This window comes from Ylistrum balloti, unplaced genomic scaffold (genome assembly GCF_031769215.1).
Source record: "Ylistrum balloti isolate Yb309-2 unplaced genomic scaffold, AGI_CSIRO_Ybal_v1 Utg370078, whole genome shotgun sequence".
Taxonomy (NCBI): domain Eukaryota; kingdom Metazoa; phylum Mollusca; class Bivalvia; order Pectinida; family Pectinidae; genus Ylistrum; species Ylistrum balloti.
The window spans coordinates 441,313-462,563 of NW_026782116.1; the positions used below are offsets into that span (position 1 = coordinate 441,313).

The 21,251-nt window shown below is 36.8% G+C and overlaps 1 protein-coding gene across 2 annotated transcripts in view; it reads right to left on the reverse strand.

Annotated features, from left to right (window-relative positions):
• Positions 1-21,251, reverse strand: part of LOC132549848 (endophilin-B1-like) — a 46,324-nt gene that overhangs the window by 23,992 nt on the left and 1,081 nt on the right. For both annotated transcript variants that reach the window (XM_060213823.1, XM_060213822.1), the window contains exons 2-4: positions 17,982-18,123; positions 16,995-17,123; positions 2,604-2,737 (exon numbers count right to left, since the gene is read on the reverse strand). In XM_060213823.1, coding sequence (XP_060069806.1) covers positions 2,604-2,737; positions 16,995-17,123; positions 17,982-18,123 — 405 coding nt within the window. The remainder of the gene's footprint in view (positions 1-2,603; positions 2,738-16,994; positions 17,124-17,981; positions 18,124-21,251) is intronic.

Genomic DNA, 21,251 nt, shown 5'->3' on the forward strand with positions numbered 1-21,251 from the left:
AGACGATTTGTTTCAGTCATTAACACCTGATGGACTTGTAAAACACTTGGTACCGTCTCGTATTGATGTACTAGTATGCTTCATTTTTTTTTTCATTCTGCCGGTGTAAACCGCACATGCACGCCCAACCGCCAAGGCTTATATGGAAAATATCGTATATAAAGGGAGGAAAGTTACAAATATCAAAGCTACGATTGTAGATTGTATCCCTCACTTGATTCTTACAGCATGGATAAACACTATCTAACATCAGAAAGACATCTACTAGGTATATATCCTGCCTGTCCTGTTTCTTATCCACTTGATGACAATACTACAACGTTACAAAATGGAGGATGAATCAACATGATTCTGCAATGATCACTACTGTGGTTGAAAATTACCTAGTGATATTTTTTTACACATGACATCAACATTGTGTAATTTTTCTAATTCACAACTCAATACACATTTTGATCAGGAAATTATGTAGCAAACTTACTTCTGTTTGTTCAACATTTCTAAAAATAGAATAGGCCATTGCAATCTGTGATTACTATATTATGCACTGCTACAATTCTACAATGGAAATATTGCTTATGTTGACATGAATATCTGCAATGTTCAGGATACTCGCCATGATTAATTTACCAAGTTCTATAACTGAAATGAGACTCAAATACAATAAAAAAGAACATGTTTGACTGCATTGTAGACAAATCCTTTTTGATATGGGAACCATTGGCCTATCATGGATCCTAGTCTGATCATGAATTTCTGTCTTGTTCGTATAAATAGCATGCATCATATTTTTGAAATTAAGAATTTTCTAAAAATTGAAATTTATATGCACATATTTACAGCAATTTGATAAATACCTCAAATACATTAACAAGTAACATTTACTGAAAATAGTAAGAAATGAATCATATAGATTACATATATATAATATCTTAAACTCGATTGTGCCAATGCAATATGGAATTTTGTAAAGAAGTTCAATAATTTGATATGTCATGAGCCTTTAGTGACATGGAACAAGCTTAATAGATTCAATATTACATCTACACAAGTATAAGATCCTATTCATCATATAACCCATACTTCTAAGAAATAAGTGAAAACTCTTGAACTAATTTCCCTAAAGAACAGACTTTATTTTCACAGAGACGATAGTGTAACATTATACATGTGTGACAACTTTATGATGCCACAACAGACTTCCTCAAAATTCCAAAGAGAGAGCCAATGCCGGAGGTTTAGGGTTCAGAGATGTTCAGTCATCCACATGCTAGGATACCCGAGGGTATGCAGGGCATCCCACTAGGGGTTATAATACATCTAGGAAGTGGTGGGACACAACAAGTTGGGGATGGTAGGTTCGAAGTTTATTTACTGTCTACTCGAGTTTCACCTGTGAAGGCTTCGACAGGACAGTTTTACACATAAAATTATACCCTGAAGTATACAAATTCTGGAGCAAATAATATAATGACGTCATAGAAATGGTTATGAAATGCACAATATAGTGATGCCATCAGGCTTAATACGATCTATCATGAATATTGTATATGCACTTATGTCCATATGGGATTTTGAACTCTTGTAGTTTTTAATAAACTACTGGATAAAATTGTTGTTTTGAGACCAGTCTTTTGTGTATAGTTATTTTGGGTTTTTGTCCAGCCATACTGTTGAGGTGGACGACGTTTCATGTTCATACCCCAAGGTTTCAGGATCAACCATCTGTCCTCCCTGTGTTCTGATGAATTGGTGCTGCTAGAGCTGTCCTCGGAATCACTAGGTTCCAAGTCCTGCTTTATCCTTAGTGATATCAACAATCAGACGGATCTTTGACATAGGTCAGGTGTCAGTGATGCCCCGTGCGGGTTTGACTCCCTCCAACTGTTCGTTAGTGAGTGTCAGTTACAGTGATGCCCCGTGCGGGTTTGACACTCTCCAACTGTTCGTTAGTGAGTGTTAGTTTCAGTGATGCCCCGTGAAGGGTTTGACTCTCTCCAACTGTTCGTTAGTGAGTGTCAGATTCAATGATGCCCCGTGCGGGTTTGACTCTCTCCAACTGTTCATTAGTGAGTGTCAGTTTCAGTGATGCCCCGGGTTTGACTCTCTCCAACTGTTCGTTAGTGAGTGTTTCCATTGGTCTATTTATTTGTTTGGGTTTCTCAGCTTTAGCTCTGGTCTCATCTTGTAAAATCTCAGGTTCTACCATGTAACCTAGATGAACCTTTGTGAAATGTCCCGTGTAGGTTTCTTTGCGTCCAGAGGATCTTTTACATATTTTGCAACGGTACCAAGTAGTGATCAGTGAGTGGTATGTACTCACATGTCTCCTTTTCTATGATGTCATTATATTATTTGCTCCAGAATGTGTATACTTCAGGGAAGAATTTTTGTGTGTAAAACTGTCCTGTCATCTCCTTCACAGGCTAAACTGACGTCGACAGTAAATAAACCTCAAACCTACCATTCACGACTTGTTGTGTCCCACCATTTAACAGGCTTAATTATTACATGTGTATTAGGCGTGTGATATTTATGACATATGACACAACAGGCGACAAAAACTAAACTCCTACAATCCCTGTAATGTTACTGAAATTTACCTGTATTGTTTTCATATCCCCTTCCAGGAAGCTTTTCAGGGGCTGTAGGAAGTTATTGACAGTGGCTTGAGTGAATTCACGTTCTGCATTACCTATCTGTATCTGTGTTTGACCGGACTTGACCAGGGCATTACCTGAAACAAAACAGTTCACATATTAAAATGAATTACCTCTGCTTCCTTAACTACATTATCACCTGCCTTAGAAAACCTTTTGTCATCAAGAAACTTTTGACTATCTAGTAACTACATCTGTATTGATTTATTTCAGAGTTAAGGATCAATTTTAGAAATCAGATGGTTATTATAGTCAGGTTGTCATTCAGTAGTTTTACATAAATTATTTCTTAAACTCTCATAATTAACTTTCCTCTAAGTAAGTACAAAAACAAAACAAAGGGGTATATATTCTATAAATAGCACAGGAGACAGCTGAAAGGGACAATGTATAAGACCATTGAAAAGCATATGTTAATTCAAGCTTGTAAATGCTTAAAGTGATCTTTTCTGAAGACCAAACATTAATGATTTCATCTATCAATGTAAATATATATATTTAAGCAAGGATTTTTTTATAACAAAAAGTATAAATGGCAACAAGCTGATGGTTTAATCACAGAACTTTGTCAGAACTATTTTAACAAGGATATGTGTACTGAAAATATTCAGCTATTATCCTACTGAGAATCGTTTCCAAAATAACAGGCCTGAGAAAAGATACTACTGTGACAGATGCCAATATTTGTTCTGATACAAACATAAAGATTTGTTTAATTAAATCCCTCCTACAAACCTATCTGTTACATGATGTGTGTGTTCACTTCAAAAATTAGTTACAGAGAAAACAGATGTCTCATTCTAACTGCTGGAAGTTTTCCTTCATGACCTTGCTACACTTTGTAAGCATGGCACATGTAAAACCCAGAAACATGCTGACCTCTACACACCAGTTACCTCCTATTTCTCAGCTTATTTTTTGTCTCCACACATCTCAAATTTCTGCTGATAGGGACTTTATAACTGTTGCACGAATTGGGATCATATTACAAACAGGCAGCACTGAGGTCTCAATCTTTTCAATACAACATTGTCACTCCCACCACAAAATAAAGACTACAATGTTTGTTTGTTGCAACTGTATTTTACAGCATTGTGAATGTTGATATAATGACCCTGTCATGTTACAGCACTGTGTCTCTCCCATCACAAAATATAGATACTAGAATGTTGATCTGATGACCCTGTCATGTTACAGCACTGTGTCTCTCCCATCACAAAATATAGATACTAGAATGTTGATCTAATGACCCTGTCATATTACAGTACTGTGTCTCTCCCACCACAAAATATAGATACTAGAATGTTGATCTAATGACCCTGTCATGTTACAGCACTGTGTCTCTCCCACCACAAAATATAGATACTAGAATGTTGATCTAATGACCCTGTCATGTTACAGCACTGTGTCTCTCCTATCACAAAATATAGATACTAGAATGTTGATCTAATGACCCTGTCATGTTACAGCACTGTGTCTCTCCTATCACAAAATATAGATACTAGAATGTTGATCTGATGACCCTGTGACGTTACAGTATTGTGTCTCTCCTATCACAAAATATAGATACTAGAATGTTGATATAATAACCCTGTCATGTTACAGTACTGTGTCTCTACTACCACAAAATATAGATACTAGAATGTTGATTTGATGAACCTGTCATGTTACAGCACTGTGTCTCTCCCATCACAAAATATAGATACTAGAATGTTGATCTGATGACCCTGTCATGTTACAGCACTGTGTCTCTCCCATCACAAAATATAGATACTAGAATGTTGATCTGATGACCCTGTCATGTTACAGTACTGTGTCTCTCCTATTACAAAATATAGATACTAGAATGTTGATATAATAACCCTGTGACGTTACAGTACTGTGTCCCTACTACCACAAAATATAGATACCAGAATGTTGATCTAATGACCCTGTCATGTTACAGCACTGTGTCTCTCCCATCACAAAATATAGATACTAGAATGTTGATATAATAACCCTGTCATGTTACATCACTGTGTCTCTCCCATCACAAAATATAGATACCAGAATGTTGATCTAATGACCCTGTGACGTTACAGTACTGTGTCTCTCCCACCACAAAATATAGATACCAGAATGTTGATCTGATGACCCTGTCATGTTACAGCACTGTGTCTCTCCCATCACAAAATATAGATACTAGAATGTTGATATAATAACCCTGTCATGTTACAGCACTGTGTCTCTCCCATCACAAAATATAGATACTAGAATGTTGATCTAATGACCCTGTGACGTTACAGTACTGTGTCTCTCCCACCACAAAATATAGATACCAGAATGTTGATCTGATGACCCTGTCATGTTACAGCACTGTGTCTCTCCCATCACAAAATATAGATACCAGAATGTTGATCTAATGACCCTGTCATGTTACAGCACTGTGTCTCTCCCATCACAAAATATAGATACCAGAATGTTGATATAATAACCCTGTCATGTTACAGTACTGTGTCTCTCCTATTACAAAATATAGATACCAGAATGTTGATCTGATGACCCTGTCATGTTACAGCACTGTGTCTCTCCCATCACAAAATATAGATACCAGAATGTTGATCTGATGACCCTGTCATGTTACAGCACTGTGTCTCTCCCATCACACAATATAGATACCAGAATGTTGATCTGATGACCCTGTCATGTTACAGCACTGTGTCTCTCCCATCACAAAATATAGATACCAGAATGTTGATCTAATGACCCTGTCATGTTACAGCACTGTGTCTCTCCCATCACAAAATATAGATACCAGAATGTTGATCTGATGACCCTGTCATGTTACAGCACTGTGTCTCTCCCATCACAAAATATAGATACCAGAATGTTGATCTAATGACCCTGTCATGTTACAGCACTGTGTCTCTCCCATCACAAAATATAGATACCAGAATGTTGATCTGATGACCCTGTCATGTTACAGCACTGTGTCTCTCCTATTAAAAAATATAGATACTAGAATGTTGATCTGATGACCCTGTCATGTTACATCACTGTGTCTCTCCCATCACAAAATATAGATACCAGAATGTTGATCTAATGACCCTGTGATGTTACATCACTGTGTCTCTCCCATCACAAAATATAGATACCAGAATGTTGATCTGATGACCCTGTCATGTTACATCACTGTGTCTCTCCCATCACAAAATATAGATACCAGAATGTTGATCTAATGACCCTGTCATGTTACAGCACTGTGAAATCATTATTGAATATGATTAATCATTTATAGTTGTATTTATCAAGTATCTATAATCCTTTTACGGTATAAAGATAAAACGAATGATTGCCGTACTTTTCTGCGGCTTAGTTTTCCATACCAGGTTACAACAGTTACCTCTTCATACATATTTCCATATACAGGAAAACTGTGCGACATTGCTATCTGGTATGTTTTCCCATAGGATACAACAATATAATTATGTGGCGAAAAGCCTGTCATCACCTGTAGATAGAAAACAACCGTAAGGAACCACCCTATATCATAACTGTAGATATAAGATGGCATAACCAAGAATTCCTCGGCTAGACTGGCCTGGTAACTAAGGAACCACCTCATATCATAACTGTAGATATAAGATGGCATAACCAAGAATTCCTCGGCTAGACTGGCCTGGTAACTAAGGAACCACCTCATATCATAACTGTAGATATAAGATGGCATAACCAAGAATTCCTCGGCTAGACTGGGCTGGGCATATCATAACTGTAGATATAAGATGGCATAACCAAGAATTCCTCGGCTAGAACTAAGGAACCACCTCATATCATAACTGTAGATATAAGATGGCATAACCAAGAATTCCTCGGCTAGACTGGCCTGGTAACTAAGGAACCACCCTATATCATAACTGTAGATATAAGATGGCTTAACCAAGAATTCCTCGGCTAGACTGGCCTGGTAATAAGGAACCACCTCATATCGTAACTGTAGATATAAGATGGCATAACCAAGAATTCCTCGGCTAGACTGGCCTGGTAACTAAGGAACCACCTCATATCATAACTGTAGATATAAGATGGCATAACCAAGAATTCCTCGGCTAGACTGGCCTGGTAACTAAGGAACCACCCTATATCATAACTGTAGATATAAGATGGCTTAACCAAGAATTCCTTGGCTAGACTGGCCTGGTAACTAAGGAACCACCTCATATCGTAACTGTAGATATAAGATGGCATAACCAAGAATTCCTCGGCTAGACTGGCCTGGTAACTAAGGAACCACCTCATATCGTAACTGTAGATATAAGATGGCATAACCAAGAATTCCTCGGCTAGACTGGCCTGGTAACTAAGGAACCACCTCATATCGTAACTGTAGATATAAGATGGCATAACCAAGAATTCCTCGGCTAGACTGGGCTGGTAACTAAGGAACCACCTCATATCGTAACTGTAGATATAAGATGGCATAACCAAGAATTCCTCGGCTAGACTGGCCTGGTAACTAAGGAACCACCTTATATCGTAACTGTAGATATAATATGGCATAACCAAGAATTCCTCGGCTAGACTGGCCTGGTAACTAAGGAACCACCTTATATTATAACTGTTGATATAAGATGGCATAACCAAGAATTCCTTGGCTAGACTGGCCTGGTAACTGTCTAATATATGATTAATCATGACCTTAGAGGTAACTAAATGTAACATATACTTTAAGGCAGGGATGACCCTGCAGCCTAGGGGCCTGGAGCCTCTCAAGGCTCAAAATGACCCTTCCATTAATTTTTTATTATACTGATAATGACTAAAATTGCTGAAAAGAGCCTAATTGTATGTGTTCTGAACAGCTTCTAAGTGAATTATATCATCAAACAATACAGAGGAGTTTATGTTATAAAGTACATTTGTCATGTTTGTCAGATCATTTAGTGATATTGTAGTAATTACATTAATACCTTATTAGGAATTCTACCATCAATTTGTAATGCTTTTCATTTTTCTTGGTCCGTATGTTAGGTTCTGATATGTGATGTCCATGTCTAAAGTGGCATTGTTACAATGGTCAGATTGTTAAGTTATCATTAAAATATAAATGCACTTTCATTTCAATGTTGTATTTCTCTATTCCAGCACAATCTAGATTGGGGATCATAAGACTATTCACATACACAAAACGAAGAGGACATCCAAAGGTTTGCTGGAGTAGAGGCCTTTCATGAAGTCTAATGGATGTCATTTTTATTATAATAAAGAAAGTCACTGAAGTATGGGACATTAAAAAGTTACCACACTGAAACTTGGCAGTGTACTAATTAAAAGTTTGTCACACAATAATAAAGATGACACAGGTCTCAATAAAGTACCAGTTCCCTCAGGGGTATAAAATTCTGATCATCAACAGTGCAAGTCTAGCAGATCTCCGGTCGGAGCTAGTGAAAATATTTTTATATTTACTAAGAAAATATGAGATGGTTTGAAGGTATAGCTTTCCCCAATCTGCCTTTGGGTGAGTAGTTTAAATCAATCACATTGTAATCGGCTGTTCTCAAAGTAAGGATTACATTAAAATCTCAGGAAATGAAATGTTTCCTTACAATTAATACAATTTTCTCCGAAAAAAAATTACTGATCTCACTATCTGCATTTTGCAGTCCCTTACTCTCTTTAGGAGCTGTAATCCTTGTCTCTGTAGAAACCGTTGTCCCTATTCTTCTTTTGGTGCTATTGTCCTTAACTTGGTTCTGTAAGTAGTTATGTCCCTAACTCTCATAAGGAGCTGAATAATGACAAAAAATCTGTTTTGGGATTTTTTTGATATAAGATATTTATCATAGAAACTATTGTCCAAAGCTCCTATTAACAGAAGTCCAGCTGAACCATTACAACATATAGTGCTGCTAGAGTGCTCAAGTTGACTCAGATCCTTGAAGACTTTGATTAAAGATGGATCCTCACAGATCTTGCTGATGACAAAAAATCACCACAGGCATGGTTAGATATCTGTAGTTTAACATTCTACTGTGGTACTAATGAGATTTCAGCAGGTCTGTGCTTTTTTTCTGTATACCTGGTATATAGTATTCAGTAGAAACCTATCTAAGAAGTTAACACTTCCTCAGAAATTAACAAAAAAAATCAAATTACAGTTTCACCTGATAGCACAGTTAGGGTCATGTGACCAGTGTCAATACTGCGGAGCTATTTGGGGTCATATACACACTTTCCTGCATGTGTCAGTCAGTCAGACAAATGATAACTGCTTTTAAGACCTCATGATTTGGAACGCACACCAGTCTGATCCAGAGACTTGGCCTAGCTGTGGCAATGTACAGAAATATCGAGAGGGTCTATGTTCTGACCTTAGAGGCACAAGGAGACAGGTTGCCCTTTATAGCTACTAAACACCGATTTCCTCAGTGAAAAAGGACAGAAAACTTATAACCAACCAACCAAGTCATTTAGATTTCATAAAATGTCTCCAGTTTAGCAGCTTGGAAGTACATACTGTAGGAATGGATTACTATGATAGAAAGGATTTAATTGTATCGGTAGGTGTTCTGGTGAGGAAAGTAGACTGACTTGTATATCAAAGTCACCAGCATTAACGTTAAACACCATGAAACACCCTTCCTCATTGTATTAGGAAGGCGACAGTAACAGGTTTACTTACATTATACAATGATTGATAGAGACTGTGGGTGCATCACGCTCACACATATACTGACAGCATGTTTAATTCTAAATGCATTGATAAGTTAATCAGATGACCAGAGGATTCATATGCTTCCAATATATCTTTTTAATATTTGTCTATCAACAACTTAAATGATTCTGGCTAAGAGCTATTGGTAGAGGAATGATTACATAGATGTTAATGTCCTTGCTATTCAGTCCTATAGGTGGCAGTATAATCACTAAAGTCCATCTAGCAGTGTTAAGTCTAATCCCCACCAAGAGTTCCTCATCAAAATACCACTATCATCATGACTATAGAAATCAGGCAGATCTCTTTACTGTGGCATTTCACAGAGTGATTGACCACTACACTGTAATCAATGGTCAGATAACAATTCCTCACCCTGGTGTAGCCTGGTAAACAATTCCTTACCCTGGTATAGCCTGGTAAACAAATCATCACCCTGGCAATGCCTGGTTAGTATTCTCTTGCCCTGTTAAATCCTGGGTAAAAAAATATAGTCTGTCCCTGGTAAAGCCTGGTTAGCATTTCTTCATCCTAGCTAATCCCGTTCAGTATTCCCTTGCCCTGATAAATACTGGGTAAAAATGTATGGTCTGTCTTTGGTAAAGTCTGGTTAGCATTTCTTCATCCTGGCTAATCCTGTTCAGTATTCCCTTGCCCTGATAAATACTTGGTAAAAATGTATGGTCTGTCTTTGGTAAAGTCTGGTTAGCATTTCTTCATCCTAGTTAATCCTGTTCAGTATTCCCTTGCCCTGATAAATACTTGGTTAAAATGTATGGTCTGTCCTTGATAAAGCCTGGTTTGATTGGCCTGTACCTGTTAAAGCCTAGTTAGCACTTCCTTGCCATATAGTAAAGCCTGTTTAGCACTCCCTTGCCCTGTTAGATTCAGAGTAAAAACATATGGTCTGTCCTAAGTAAACCCTGGTGTAAATGGTCTGTCTCTGCTGAAGCCTTGTTAGTATTCCCAAGCCATATAATTTAATCAAAACTGTTACCTGTAACTGAGCGAGATCTGGGGTATCTCAGTCCAGGGCTAAGATCCTGTAACATAATCCCAACCTAGGCGTTAGCCAAGATTAGGATGTTACAAGATCTTAGCCCAAGTCTGAGATACCCCGATCTCGCTCAGTTACAGACAAGCAAATCATTTTTCAACGCACCTACGACTCTGAAAATTATTCAATATTTCATCAGTTTGGCGTATCCCGTGGGAGCCTCAAACTACTCACATAGTTTCTTCAATTTTAAACAATGTTTGGATAGTGCCATGTAAACAATGTAGGCCCACTTACAAAAAATACAACACATATTCTAGTGAAGATTTTCTATTCCATTTTAAATATGATTAATTAAATAGAATATCATCAACACGTGTGTGAATTCACCGATGCATAACAAATTTGGCAAAAACATGCGGAAGGGTGTGTCCCTGGTTTATATGGTCTATAGAGCCTAGTTAGTACGGTCTGTCCTTGGGAAGGCCTGGTTAGTGCAGTCTGTCTTTGGTATAGTCTAAATATATAGTATGTAGGTCTTGTAAACTGTATAATCAAAGGGATCAAGGTCATGATCTACCTTCTGTACAAACAATTCCTGGCTAGGCTGACTTATTCCATTAATTGTCACTTCCAGTTCCCTGAGAGAATTAAGAATTTGGGAAAATTCCAACAAATGCTTGGGCTTAATTTGTTAAAATCTGATCTGGCTCAGACACAAAATCATTTTTTTCTATGGTTTATTGTTTGGTATATATACTTTAACACTTGTCTGTGTTTTGAATTTAAAGATATATCAAGGTCTGTTCATTTGCAGCTCAAAACCAGGAGGGTGGTAGGTTAGAAATAACAGGCTGTTATATAAACATTTTGACATTTATACTACAGATATTTCCAGTGCCAGGATTTAGGACAATCATTTTGATCAAATTTAACATCACCAATGAATCTGTAAGACAATTCCACCTGCCCATCCCCTCCAAACCCATGCTGAGAGTTTCGCTAATGTAAAAAGCAGCAAGCCAGCCCAAACTCTACCCAACCATCCAAATGAAAGCTTAATATTTGTGTAGAAAAATAAAAAATGACAAAATCTTTCCACTCAACTTAATTTTCCTCAGGAGAAACATAACTAACTCAATTCATGCTTTTTCTCCTCTCTCCAAGGGAAAAGAATAAGCTGATATTTTCATAGGACAAAGGATTGGCTGGCTGTAATTTCTTTTCAGCCTGGAAAGCTCTGAATTTTGACTGTTCTTTTGATAACTCATGTTGTCAGCTGTGTTAATGTTCTTGCCTTTAGCAATAACTGTTACAGAGTCATTGTAACTATCCAATGTTATCTTCGAATGCTATGAGTGATATTTAACAGTGATATTTTGATATTAGACAGTGTTCTTATAATACTTGACAAAGTTCTGATGATGTTTGACAATGATATTATGATTTTTGACAGTGATATCTTAATATTTGACAGTGTTCTTATAACATTTGACAGTGTTCCTCCTATGATAGTGGACAATGATATTATGATATTGACAGTGATATGATTTTTGACATCAATATCATGATTTTTGACAGTGACATTATGACATTTGACAGTGATACTATGATTTTTGACAGTGATATTATGACATTTGACAGTGATACTATGATTTTTGACAGTGACATTATGACATTCGACAGTGATACTATGATTTTTGACAGTGGTATTATGACATTTGACAGTGATACTATGATTTTTGACAGTGACATTATGACATTCGACAGTGATACTATGATTTTTGACAGTGTTTTTTTTACTTCTGTGAAATAATTTACTATGTAATCATTACACAGTATATGCCATCCACCTCACCTGTTGACTCTGACTAACAGATGAATGGTTCATCAGAATCAATTATGAAATACTCTTGCACAGGAGTGGGCCTCCATCAGAATTTTGCCTCTGTTGATTACCTTGTGAGACGGATCAATACACCGTCGCTGTCGGGGGCACGTGTGAACCGTTGTAATACAAGGACATTGATTACTGTACTAATACATTCGGCTATGGTGTGGATTTTAGCACCCTGGCAAACAAGATAAGGTCCCAAAAGCCCAATAGTTTTTTGTTATACATGTTCATGTCCAAATAAGGCTCTAATCACTAATATAACTCTAATGACCTCCATTGCTTGATGGAGACTTAGACACGGTTTATATTGGCCTGTTTATAAATAGACTTTCATATTATCACTCTACTCACCATCTTATGCTCTTTATCAGTTTTACATTGTTTAGTTTCTCTTTCCTTCTTTCTCCCTATCTTTTCTTCCTTATTTGTTGTATTGACAAGTGAATAAATAGTGAAAATTTATACAAGAAATTTTAGGGAGATCTCTCACATACTTTTGTTCTAATAGCAATAAAAATATGTAAATGTGTCAATCCAAGATATTCTTTTATCTGCTTGTAATCATAAACAAACATCAGGGTAGTGAGCCCCACTGTCAAACAGAGAATGGTAAGGTAGAGAGCCAAACTGCTGAAATTGAGAATGGTAGGGTAGATAGCCTAACCACTGCAAAGGCAGGGAAGCAAGCCCCACCAATGTAACAAAGAAAGGTATGATAGAGAGCCTTACCACTGAAACAGATAAAACCAGGGTAGAGAGCCTTACCACTGAAACAGATAAAACCAGGGTAGAAAGCCTTACCATTGAAACAAATAAACCAGGGTAGAGAGCCTTACCACTGAAACAGATAAAGCCAGGGTAGAAAGCCTTACCATTGAAACAAATAAACCAGGGTAGAGAGGCTTACCACTGAAACAGATAAAACCAGGGTAGACAGCCTTACCACTGAAACAGATAAAACCAGGGTAGAGAGCCTTACCACTGAAACAGAGAAAGGAAAGTTGAGAGTTCCAACACATGCAATGAAACAGAGAAAGGCAGGGTAGAGAGCCTCACCACTGAAACAGAGAAAGGAAAGTTGAGAGCTTCACCAAATGCACTGAAACAAGGAAAGCAGCTAATGTAGATAGACCAACCACTTCCAACTTCACTATTGAAACAGTGAAATGGCAGGAAGGACAGCCCCACCAATAAAACAGAGAAAAAGCAGGGAATATGTAGAAAGCCCATCACTCAAACAGATAAACAGAGAAAGGTGGGATAGACAGTCCCATCACTCAAATAGAGAAAGGCAGGGTAGAGAGCCCCATCACTCATAGAAAGGCAGGGTAGAGAGCCCCATCACTCAGAGAAAGGCAGGGTAGGCAGGGTAGAGAGCCCCATCACTCAGAGAAAGGCAGGGTAGAGAGCCCCATCACTCAGAGAAAGGCAGGGTAGAGAGCCCCATCACTCAGAGAAAGGCAGGGTAGAGAGCCCCATCACTCAGAGAAAGGCAGGGTAGAGAGCCCCATCACCCAGAAAAAGGCAGGGTAGAGAGCCCCATCACCCAGAAAAAGGCAGGGTAGAAAGTCTCACTGCTCAAACAGTTAAATACAGGTTAAGATATTCTAGCTGGGATAGTGTAATATAAAAAGAACTAGAAGCAAGAATCTCATTAATGTTCCTTTCATTATCTATCGCCAGGCCATATTTAATCATAATTTTATACCTTTCCCATCTGACATAATAGCCCTATCACAAGACAGCTTTCGATAATTAAAATCTCCTTTAAAGACCCTGCAGCATGCACACTTTAATATTCTGTGGAATTATTTCTGCAAATGTTTCTACAGGAAGATGATCATTTAAATAACAATCCATAAAGCACTGAAATCCATTCAAAAACATTACAGTGACATTAGAAAAGTCATTCTGATCAAAACCATAATTACAATTTTCATGTCTCTCAGTGGTATTAAACTGTTTTCATTTCCCATCAAAATCTCTAGTTGGCGTTCTTAAGAAAGTACACATAGTTGCACAGATTTCAATCTCTGTTCAAAACCACAAATAGATTTAGAAGGAGGCAGCAGAAGAAAATGACCTGCCATACTTTCTTTGATATCTCTAAAAATGAAGTTCCCAGATCCTATAGAACTTAAACGTTTTGAAAAACTGAACTTATTAACTCTAATATTAACACTAAAATGGATGGTGACAATGACTTCAATGTCAACACTCATGCTAACTGAAAGTGACAACTTAATCACACTTCCTCTTCTAACATGTCATGGTGAGTGATTAATACAACTGATAAGCTGAGTGCAGTAATCTACTTCAAAGTTTCAACAAAAAGTACCCAGGATGATATATGTTGCCTGCAGTTAGTCTGACTTTGTAATATTTGACTGGATATAAGTAACCATCAAACATCATTAATATTGCTAGTTTTATCAGACACTATGAGTTTCCTTTTTCTATATATTTACATGCAGTAACATTGACAATGGACCACTTACTGATCAACATGCTCATTTGTTAAAATCTGCATCATGTGCTGTGGTGTCTATTCTCAAATTTACAGTGTTGTGGTGTCCATTCTCAAACTTACATGTCTAATGGTGTCCATTCTCAAACCTACATGTCTTATGGTGTTCATTCTCAAACCTACATGTCTTATGGTGTCCATTCTCAAACCTACATGTCTTATGGAGTTCATTCTCAAATATACATGTCTTATGGTGTCCATTCTCTAACTTACATGTCTTATGGTGTTCATTCTCAATTATACATGTCTAATGGTGTCCATTCTCAAACCTACATGTCTTATGGTGTTCATTCTCAAACCTACATGTCTAAAGGTGTCCATTCTCAAACTTACATGTCTTATGGTGTTCATTCTCAAACTTACACGTCTTATGGTGTCCATTCTCAAACGTACATGTCTTATGGTGTTCATTCTCAAACTTACATGTCTAATGGTGTCCATTCTCAAACCTACATGTCTTATGGTGTTAATTCTCAAACCTACATGTCTTATGGTGTCCAATCTCAAACTCACATGTCTTATGGTGTTCATTCTCAAACTTACATGTCTAATGGTGTGCATTCCCAAACTTACATGTCTAATGGTGTCCATTCTCAAACCTACATGTCTTATGGTGTTCATTCTCAAACCTACATGTCTAATGGTGTCCATTCTCAAACTTACATGTCTTATGGTGTTCATTCTCAAACCTACATGTCTAATGGTGTCCATTATCAAACTTACATGTCAGATGGTGCTCATTCTCAAACTTACATGTCTTATGGTGTTCATTCTCAAACTTACATGTCTTATGGTGTCCATTCTCAAACCTACATGTCTTATGGAGTTCATTCTCAAATATACATGTCTTATGGTGTCCATTCTCTAACTTACATGTCTTATGGTGTTCATTCTCAATTATACATGTCTAATGGTGTCCATTCTCAAACCTACATGTCTTATGGTGTTCATTCTCAAACCTACATGTCTAAAGGTGTCCATTCTCAAACTTACATGTCTTATGGTGTTCATTCTCAAACTTACACGTCTTATGGTGTCCATTCTCAAACGTACATGTCTTATGGTGTTCATTCTCAAACTTACATGTCTAATGGTGTCCATTCTCAAACCTACATGTCTTATGGTGTTAATTCTCAAACCTACATGTCTTATGGTGTCCAATCTCAAACTCACATGTCTTATGGTGTTCATTCTCAAACTTACATGTCTAATGGTGTGCATTCCCAAACTTACATGTCTAATGGTGTCCATTCTCAAACCTTCATGTCTTATGGTGTTCATTCTCAAACCTACATGTCTAATGGTGTCCATTCTCAAACTTACATGTCTTATGGTGTTCATTCTCAAACCTACATGTCTAATGGTGTCCATTATCAAACTTACATGTCAGATGGTGCTCATTCTCAAACTTACATGTCTTATGGTGTTCATTCTCAAACTTACATGTCTAATGGTGTCCATTCTCAAACCTACATGTCTTATGGTGTTCATTCTCAAACCTACATGTCTTATGGTGTCCAATCTCAAACTCACATGTCTTATGGTGTTCATTCTCAAACTTACATGTCTAATGGTGTCCATTCTCAAACTTACATGTCTAATGGTGTCCATTCTCAAACCTACATGTCTTATGGTGTTCATTCTCAAACCTACATGTCTAATGGTGTCCATTCTCAAACTTACATGTCTTATGGTGTTCATTCTCAAACCTACATGTCTAATGGTGTCCATTATCAAACTTACATGTCATATGGTGCTCATTCTCAAACTTACATGTCTTATGGTGTTAATTCTCAAACTTACATGTCTTATGGTGTTAATTCTCAAACTTACATGTCTTATGGTGTTCATTCTCAAACTTACATGTCTTATGGTGTTAATTCTCAAACCTATATGTCTAATGGTGTCCATTCTCAAACCTACATGTCTTATGGTGTCCATTCTTAAGTTTACATTTATTGTGATATCTATTATCACATTAAAAACTTCCATCTTAAACGTGATGGTTAATCAAATTCAGATTTCTTAGCTATGATACATAATATGGTCTTAGTTGATAGTAATAAACTGGACAATGGACATTTGATACTGACAAATGTCGATACTGAAATGCATATAGACAGAGTCTGGTTCATAGTAAATTTAAGCTAAATTCAAAATCTGAAAAGTGTTAAAATGTCTGAAGATCCATTCTAAGATGAATAAAAAATACTCACCATATGATGTTCCTGGACCGTAGTCATTGCCTGCATCTATCATCACATTGCCCAATTGTTCCTGGTGATTGTTTCTATCTCGTTTCTTTTTATCCAATTTCTCGTAGAAGAAATCTTCCATTCTTATATCTGAAATGTTTAAATTGACAACGTCAAACATATGTTTATCGATCGGACAATTACTCAACCATCAGAGGCTGCTGACTACAATGTGTAAGAAAAATTATATCTGTCACTGCCATAATTGTTTTGATGGGATAACCATTTCTAATACAATGAATAAAACACAATATTTAGGTCTCAAAAGAAGGTGTTTATCACAGAACAATGATACAGTATATGTTGGCTTCTGAAACTGGATTTGAAGTTGGTAGGATCATTTGTAGGTTATGAAATAGTTGTCAAATAAATCTACCACAGAACTAATTAGAATGTAAGGATAGTTGATATATAGATATTATACTTGTAGAACATTTTAATGGTCAACATTCTGTATACAAAACAAGTGTCCACTGGTCTCTACAGAACAATGAATATATACGCATGTAATGATTTTGTGGAAAAGAGAAAGTACCTAGACAGAAGTTTTAACTACATAATGACTGAAAACATTAGATGTACGTTGTACCTAAATAATGACTGAAACCATTACATGTATGTTTCACTACAAAATGACAGAAACCATTACATGTATGTTGTGCCTAGATAATGACTGAAAACATTACATGTATGTGCTACTATTTCCTTACTGACCTTAACTTTTGACAATTAATTTCGCCTTACAACTTCAAGTCAGTTTCGGGCAGAATTGAAAGGTCATTACATTATATACAATCAACCACCTGATAACATTAAAAGGCTTTTAGTACAGTAAACAAATTTTAGATAGAACCTATTAATTTGGACAATGGAGACAATGCCAAATGGTATATAAATCCTAACCTTGGAATGAGAACATCCTTCATTCTCTACACTGTCTGTACTTACTCGGGTTTGGCTGCAGAACAGCTTCTGTCTGGCGTAATACTCGTTCTGTCCATAACTTAGTTTTGTCAGCTCTCTGTAGAAGGTTTTCAAAGTGGGCATCTAATTCTGTTTTTTCTGCTGATCCCAATTTTTCTTCTGTAAACTATAATTAAAGAATCAGTAATTAGAATGTGAAAGGAAGTATACATGTAACAGGTATATCAGAAATCAGATTGGTAAACTAGTAACATGGAGAGGTCATACGAGTTATTGAAGTTAGGAAAACTGAAACAAAATGTCAAGGGAGATACAAGAAGGAAATGTTTGAGGAGATACAAGGAGGAAAGGTCAGGGAGATACAAGGAAGAAAGGTCAGGGAGACACTAGGAAGAAAGGTTGGGGAGGCACTAGGAAGAGAGGTCAGGGAGACACAAGGAAGAAAGGTCGGGAGATACAAGGAGGAAAGGTCGCGAGATACAAGGAGGAAAGGTCGGGAGATACAAGGAGGAAAGGTTGGGAGATAAAAGGAGGAAAGATCAGGGAGATACAAGGAGGAAAGGTCGGGTGATACAAGGAAGAAAGGTCAGGGAGACACTAGGAAGAAAGGTTGGGGAGATACAAAGAAGAAGGCCAGGGGAAATATGGGAAGGAAAGGTCAAGGAAGATACAGGGAAGAAAGGTTGAGGAGATACAAGGAGGAAAGGTCAGGGAGACACAAGGAAGAAAGTTCGGGAGATACAAAGAGGAAAGATCAGGGACACAAGGAAGAAAGGTTGGGGAGACACAAGGAAGAAAGGTTGAGAAGATACAAGGAGGAAAGGTCAGGAAGACACAAGGAAGAAAGGTCAGGAGACACAAGGAAGAAAGGTCAGGGAGACACACAGAAGAAAGGTTGGGGAGACACAAGGAAGAAAGGTCGGGAGACACACGGAAGAAAGGTTTGGGAGACACAAGAAAGAAAGGTCAGGGAGACACAAGGAGGAAAGGTCAGGGAGACACAAGGAAGAAAGGTTGGGGAGATACAAGGACCAAAGGTTGGGGAGACACAAGGAACAAAGGTTGGGGAGACACAAAAATACCAAGAAGAAGGCCAGGAGAGACATGGGAAGGAAAGATTAAGGGAGATACAGGAAGAAAAGGTCAGGGGAGTCACTTCAAAGAAAGATCTTGGAGATACAAGAAGGAAAGGTCAGGTAAGATAATTGAAGGAATGGTGAGGGGATGCAGGAAGGAAAGATCAGAGGTGATATGGGAAGGAAAGGTCAGAGGTGATATGGGAAGGAAAGGTCAGAGGTGATATGGGAAGGAAAGGTCAGAGGTGATATGGGAAGGAAAGGTCAGAGGTGATATGGGAAGGAATGGTCAGAAGAGATATGAGAAGGAAAGGTGAGAAACAATATCTGAAGGAAATGTCAATAGAGATACAGGAAGTAAAGGTCCTACATAGATAACAATTTGTTGTCAAGAGATTTTAAAGTAGTTTGTATAATCATAAGATTTTAAGATCTAGACATGTACAGAAATGTACTGAAAGAAGTCAATAGGATTATTGGGTCCAAAATATAGTATTGATTAATGATCATACATCTCAACCCCACAAAGAAATAAATACCAGAAATACTCAATATATCTTATTGGCATTTTGAATGAAAAGAAATTTATCAAATCATGTTTCAAATTCAAAAATATTTAGTTAGTTTTCTGTATCTTACTTTAATCAAAGCAATGAATATATTAACATCTGATGTGGCTTTGGAGGTTATGATTGGTTTGTCTAATGATCAAGGTGAAGTGTACAGTTTCAAACAAATTAAGGAGTGTTGTTAGGAATTGTTACACAGTACATACAGAAAACTGGAAGCTCTAACATCAAAGAATCTGAGAAATTGTTTGACAAAGTTATCAGTAAATTAATTCTTAAATTACTTAATAAAACAGCCCAGCAGGTCATTATCTTCTGATAATACATATGTACAGTACCAGCATACCAGCATAGACTACCTAGTTTGTCTGCCATTAGCATTTACATATTGACATTGTCAATGTATTGTTTCTATACTACTGGCATGTACAAATACCTGTAGTGTTCATCCATGACTATTGAGAAGGCTTTTCATTTATTCTTCATATGGAAAAATCAATACAACATGTTGTCATCAATTCAATAACATGTGTTACATTTTATCTGAAGCAGTTCTACATTATACAATTTGTACACATAGGTTTTTAAGACAATTGTATTAAGTTTGGTACATCTAAATATATATATTATCTACCAGCAAAAGGAGGATCATGTCCAACTCCAAGAAAGCTAAACTTGATTTTTCAAAAATTTACAATTATTGAGTAATATAACATTCAGTTTTATGGTTATAATCATACACATATATAAACCAAGTCAATTATGAGTCCACAAGTCTGGAACTATACTATATCCTAGTACAATAAGCAACACTTTTTATCATAATCATCAAATTATAAAACACCTGCCCTCTGCTTTGAGAAATGGAGGTTTGCACACCTTTCCCAAATGATAGTAAGAAAACTTAGTTATTTTTGGCTAAAACTACTTTGTGGTAAAGGAAACTTCACCATTGTCTATTCATAGTGCTGTCATGGGTAGGTATAAGCATCCAAATCAATATTTGTCCCAAAAAGAGGCTAAAATAATGAGATAAACCTTAATCCAGGGACAAAACACATTTACTTACTTGTACACAGATATTCTTTGCCTGATACAACATTACACGAAAAGTTCACTAATGTTAGGAATCTTGATGATGTACATGCAATATCATTGATTTTTTTTCACTACTTCACAATGATGTTAGCAAATACGTACAAAAGAAATTAAGATAAAACAGTAATGATTATTTCTTAACTGATATAGTGTTCATTGCAGTATATCCAACAACTGCCATTTTTGTGCAACTGCAGTATCAGAAAAGGGGACAAGGTATTTACATCTGATCCATAATCTGAAGATTATAACAGAATATTACAGCATTTTTTGTTGGTGGTTCTAAATCAACATGAATAGATATTGGTGTTTTTTTAACCAGACATGGACATATTGCCTGATGAATACAGTAGATCCTTAGGGGTGCATAAAATAATCAACCTTTAAAAGTCACTTAAATCTGAATTTGCTGCCTTCTTTTGGCTATGTATAGGTCCAACTTCTAAGTGTTACAACAAAAATATGTGACACTTTTTCAATAATCTTCAAACAGAGAAATTATTGTGATATATGATCTTCTTTTCCATATATACTCTCTTTTTGAGACTGCA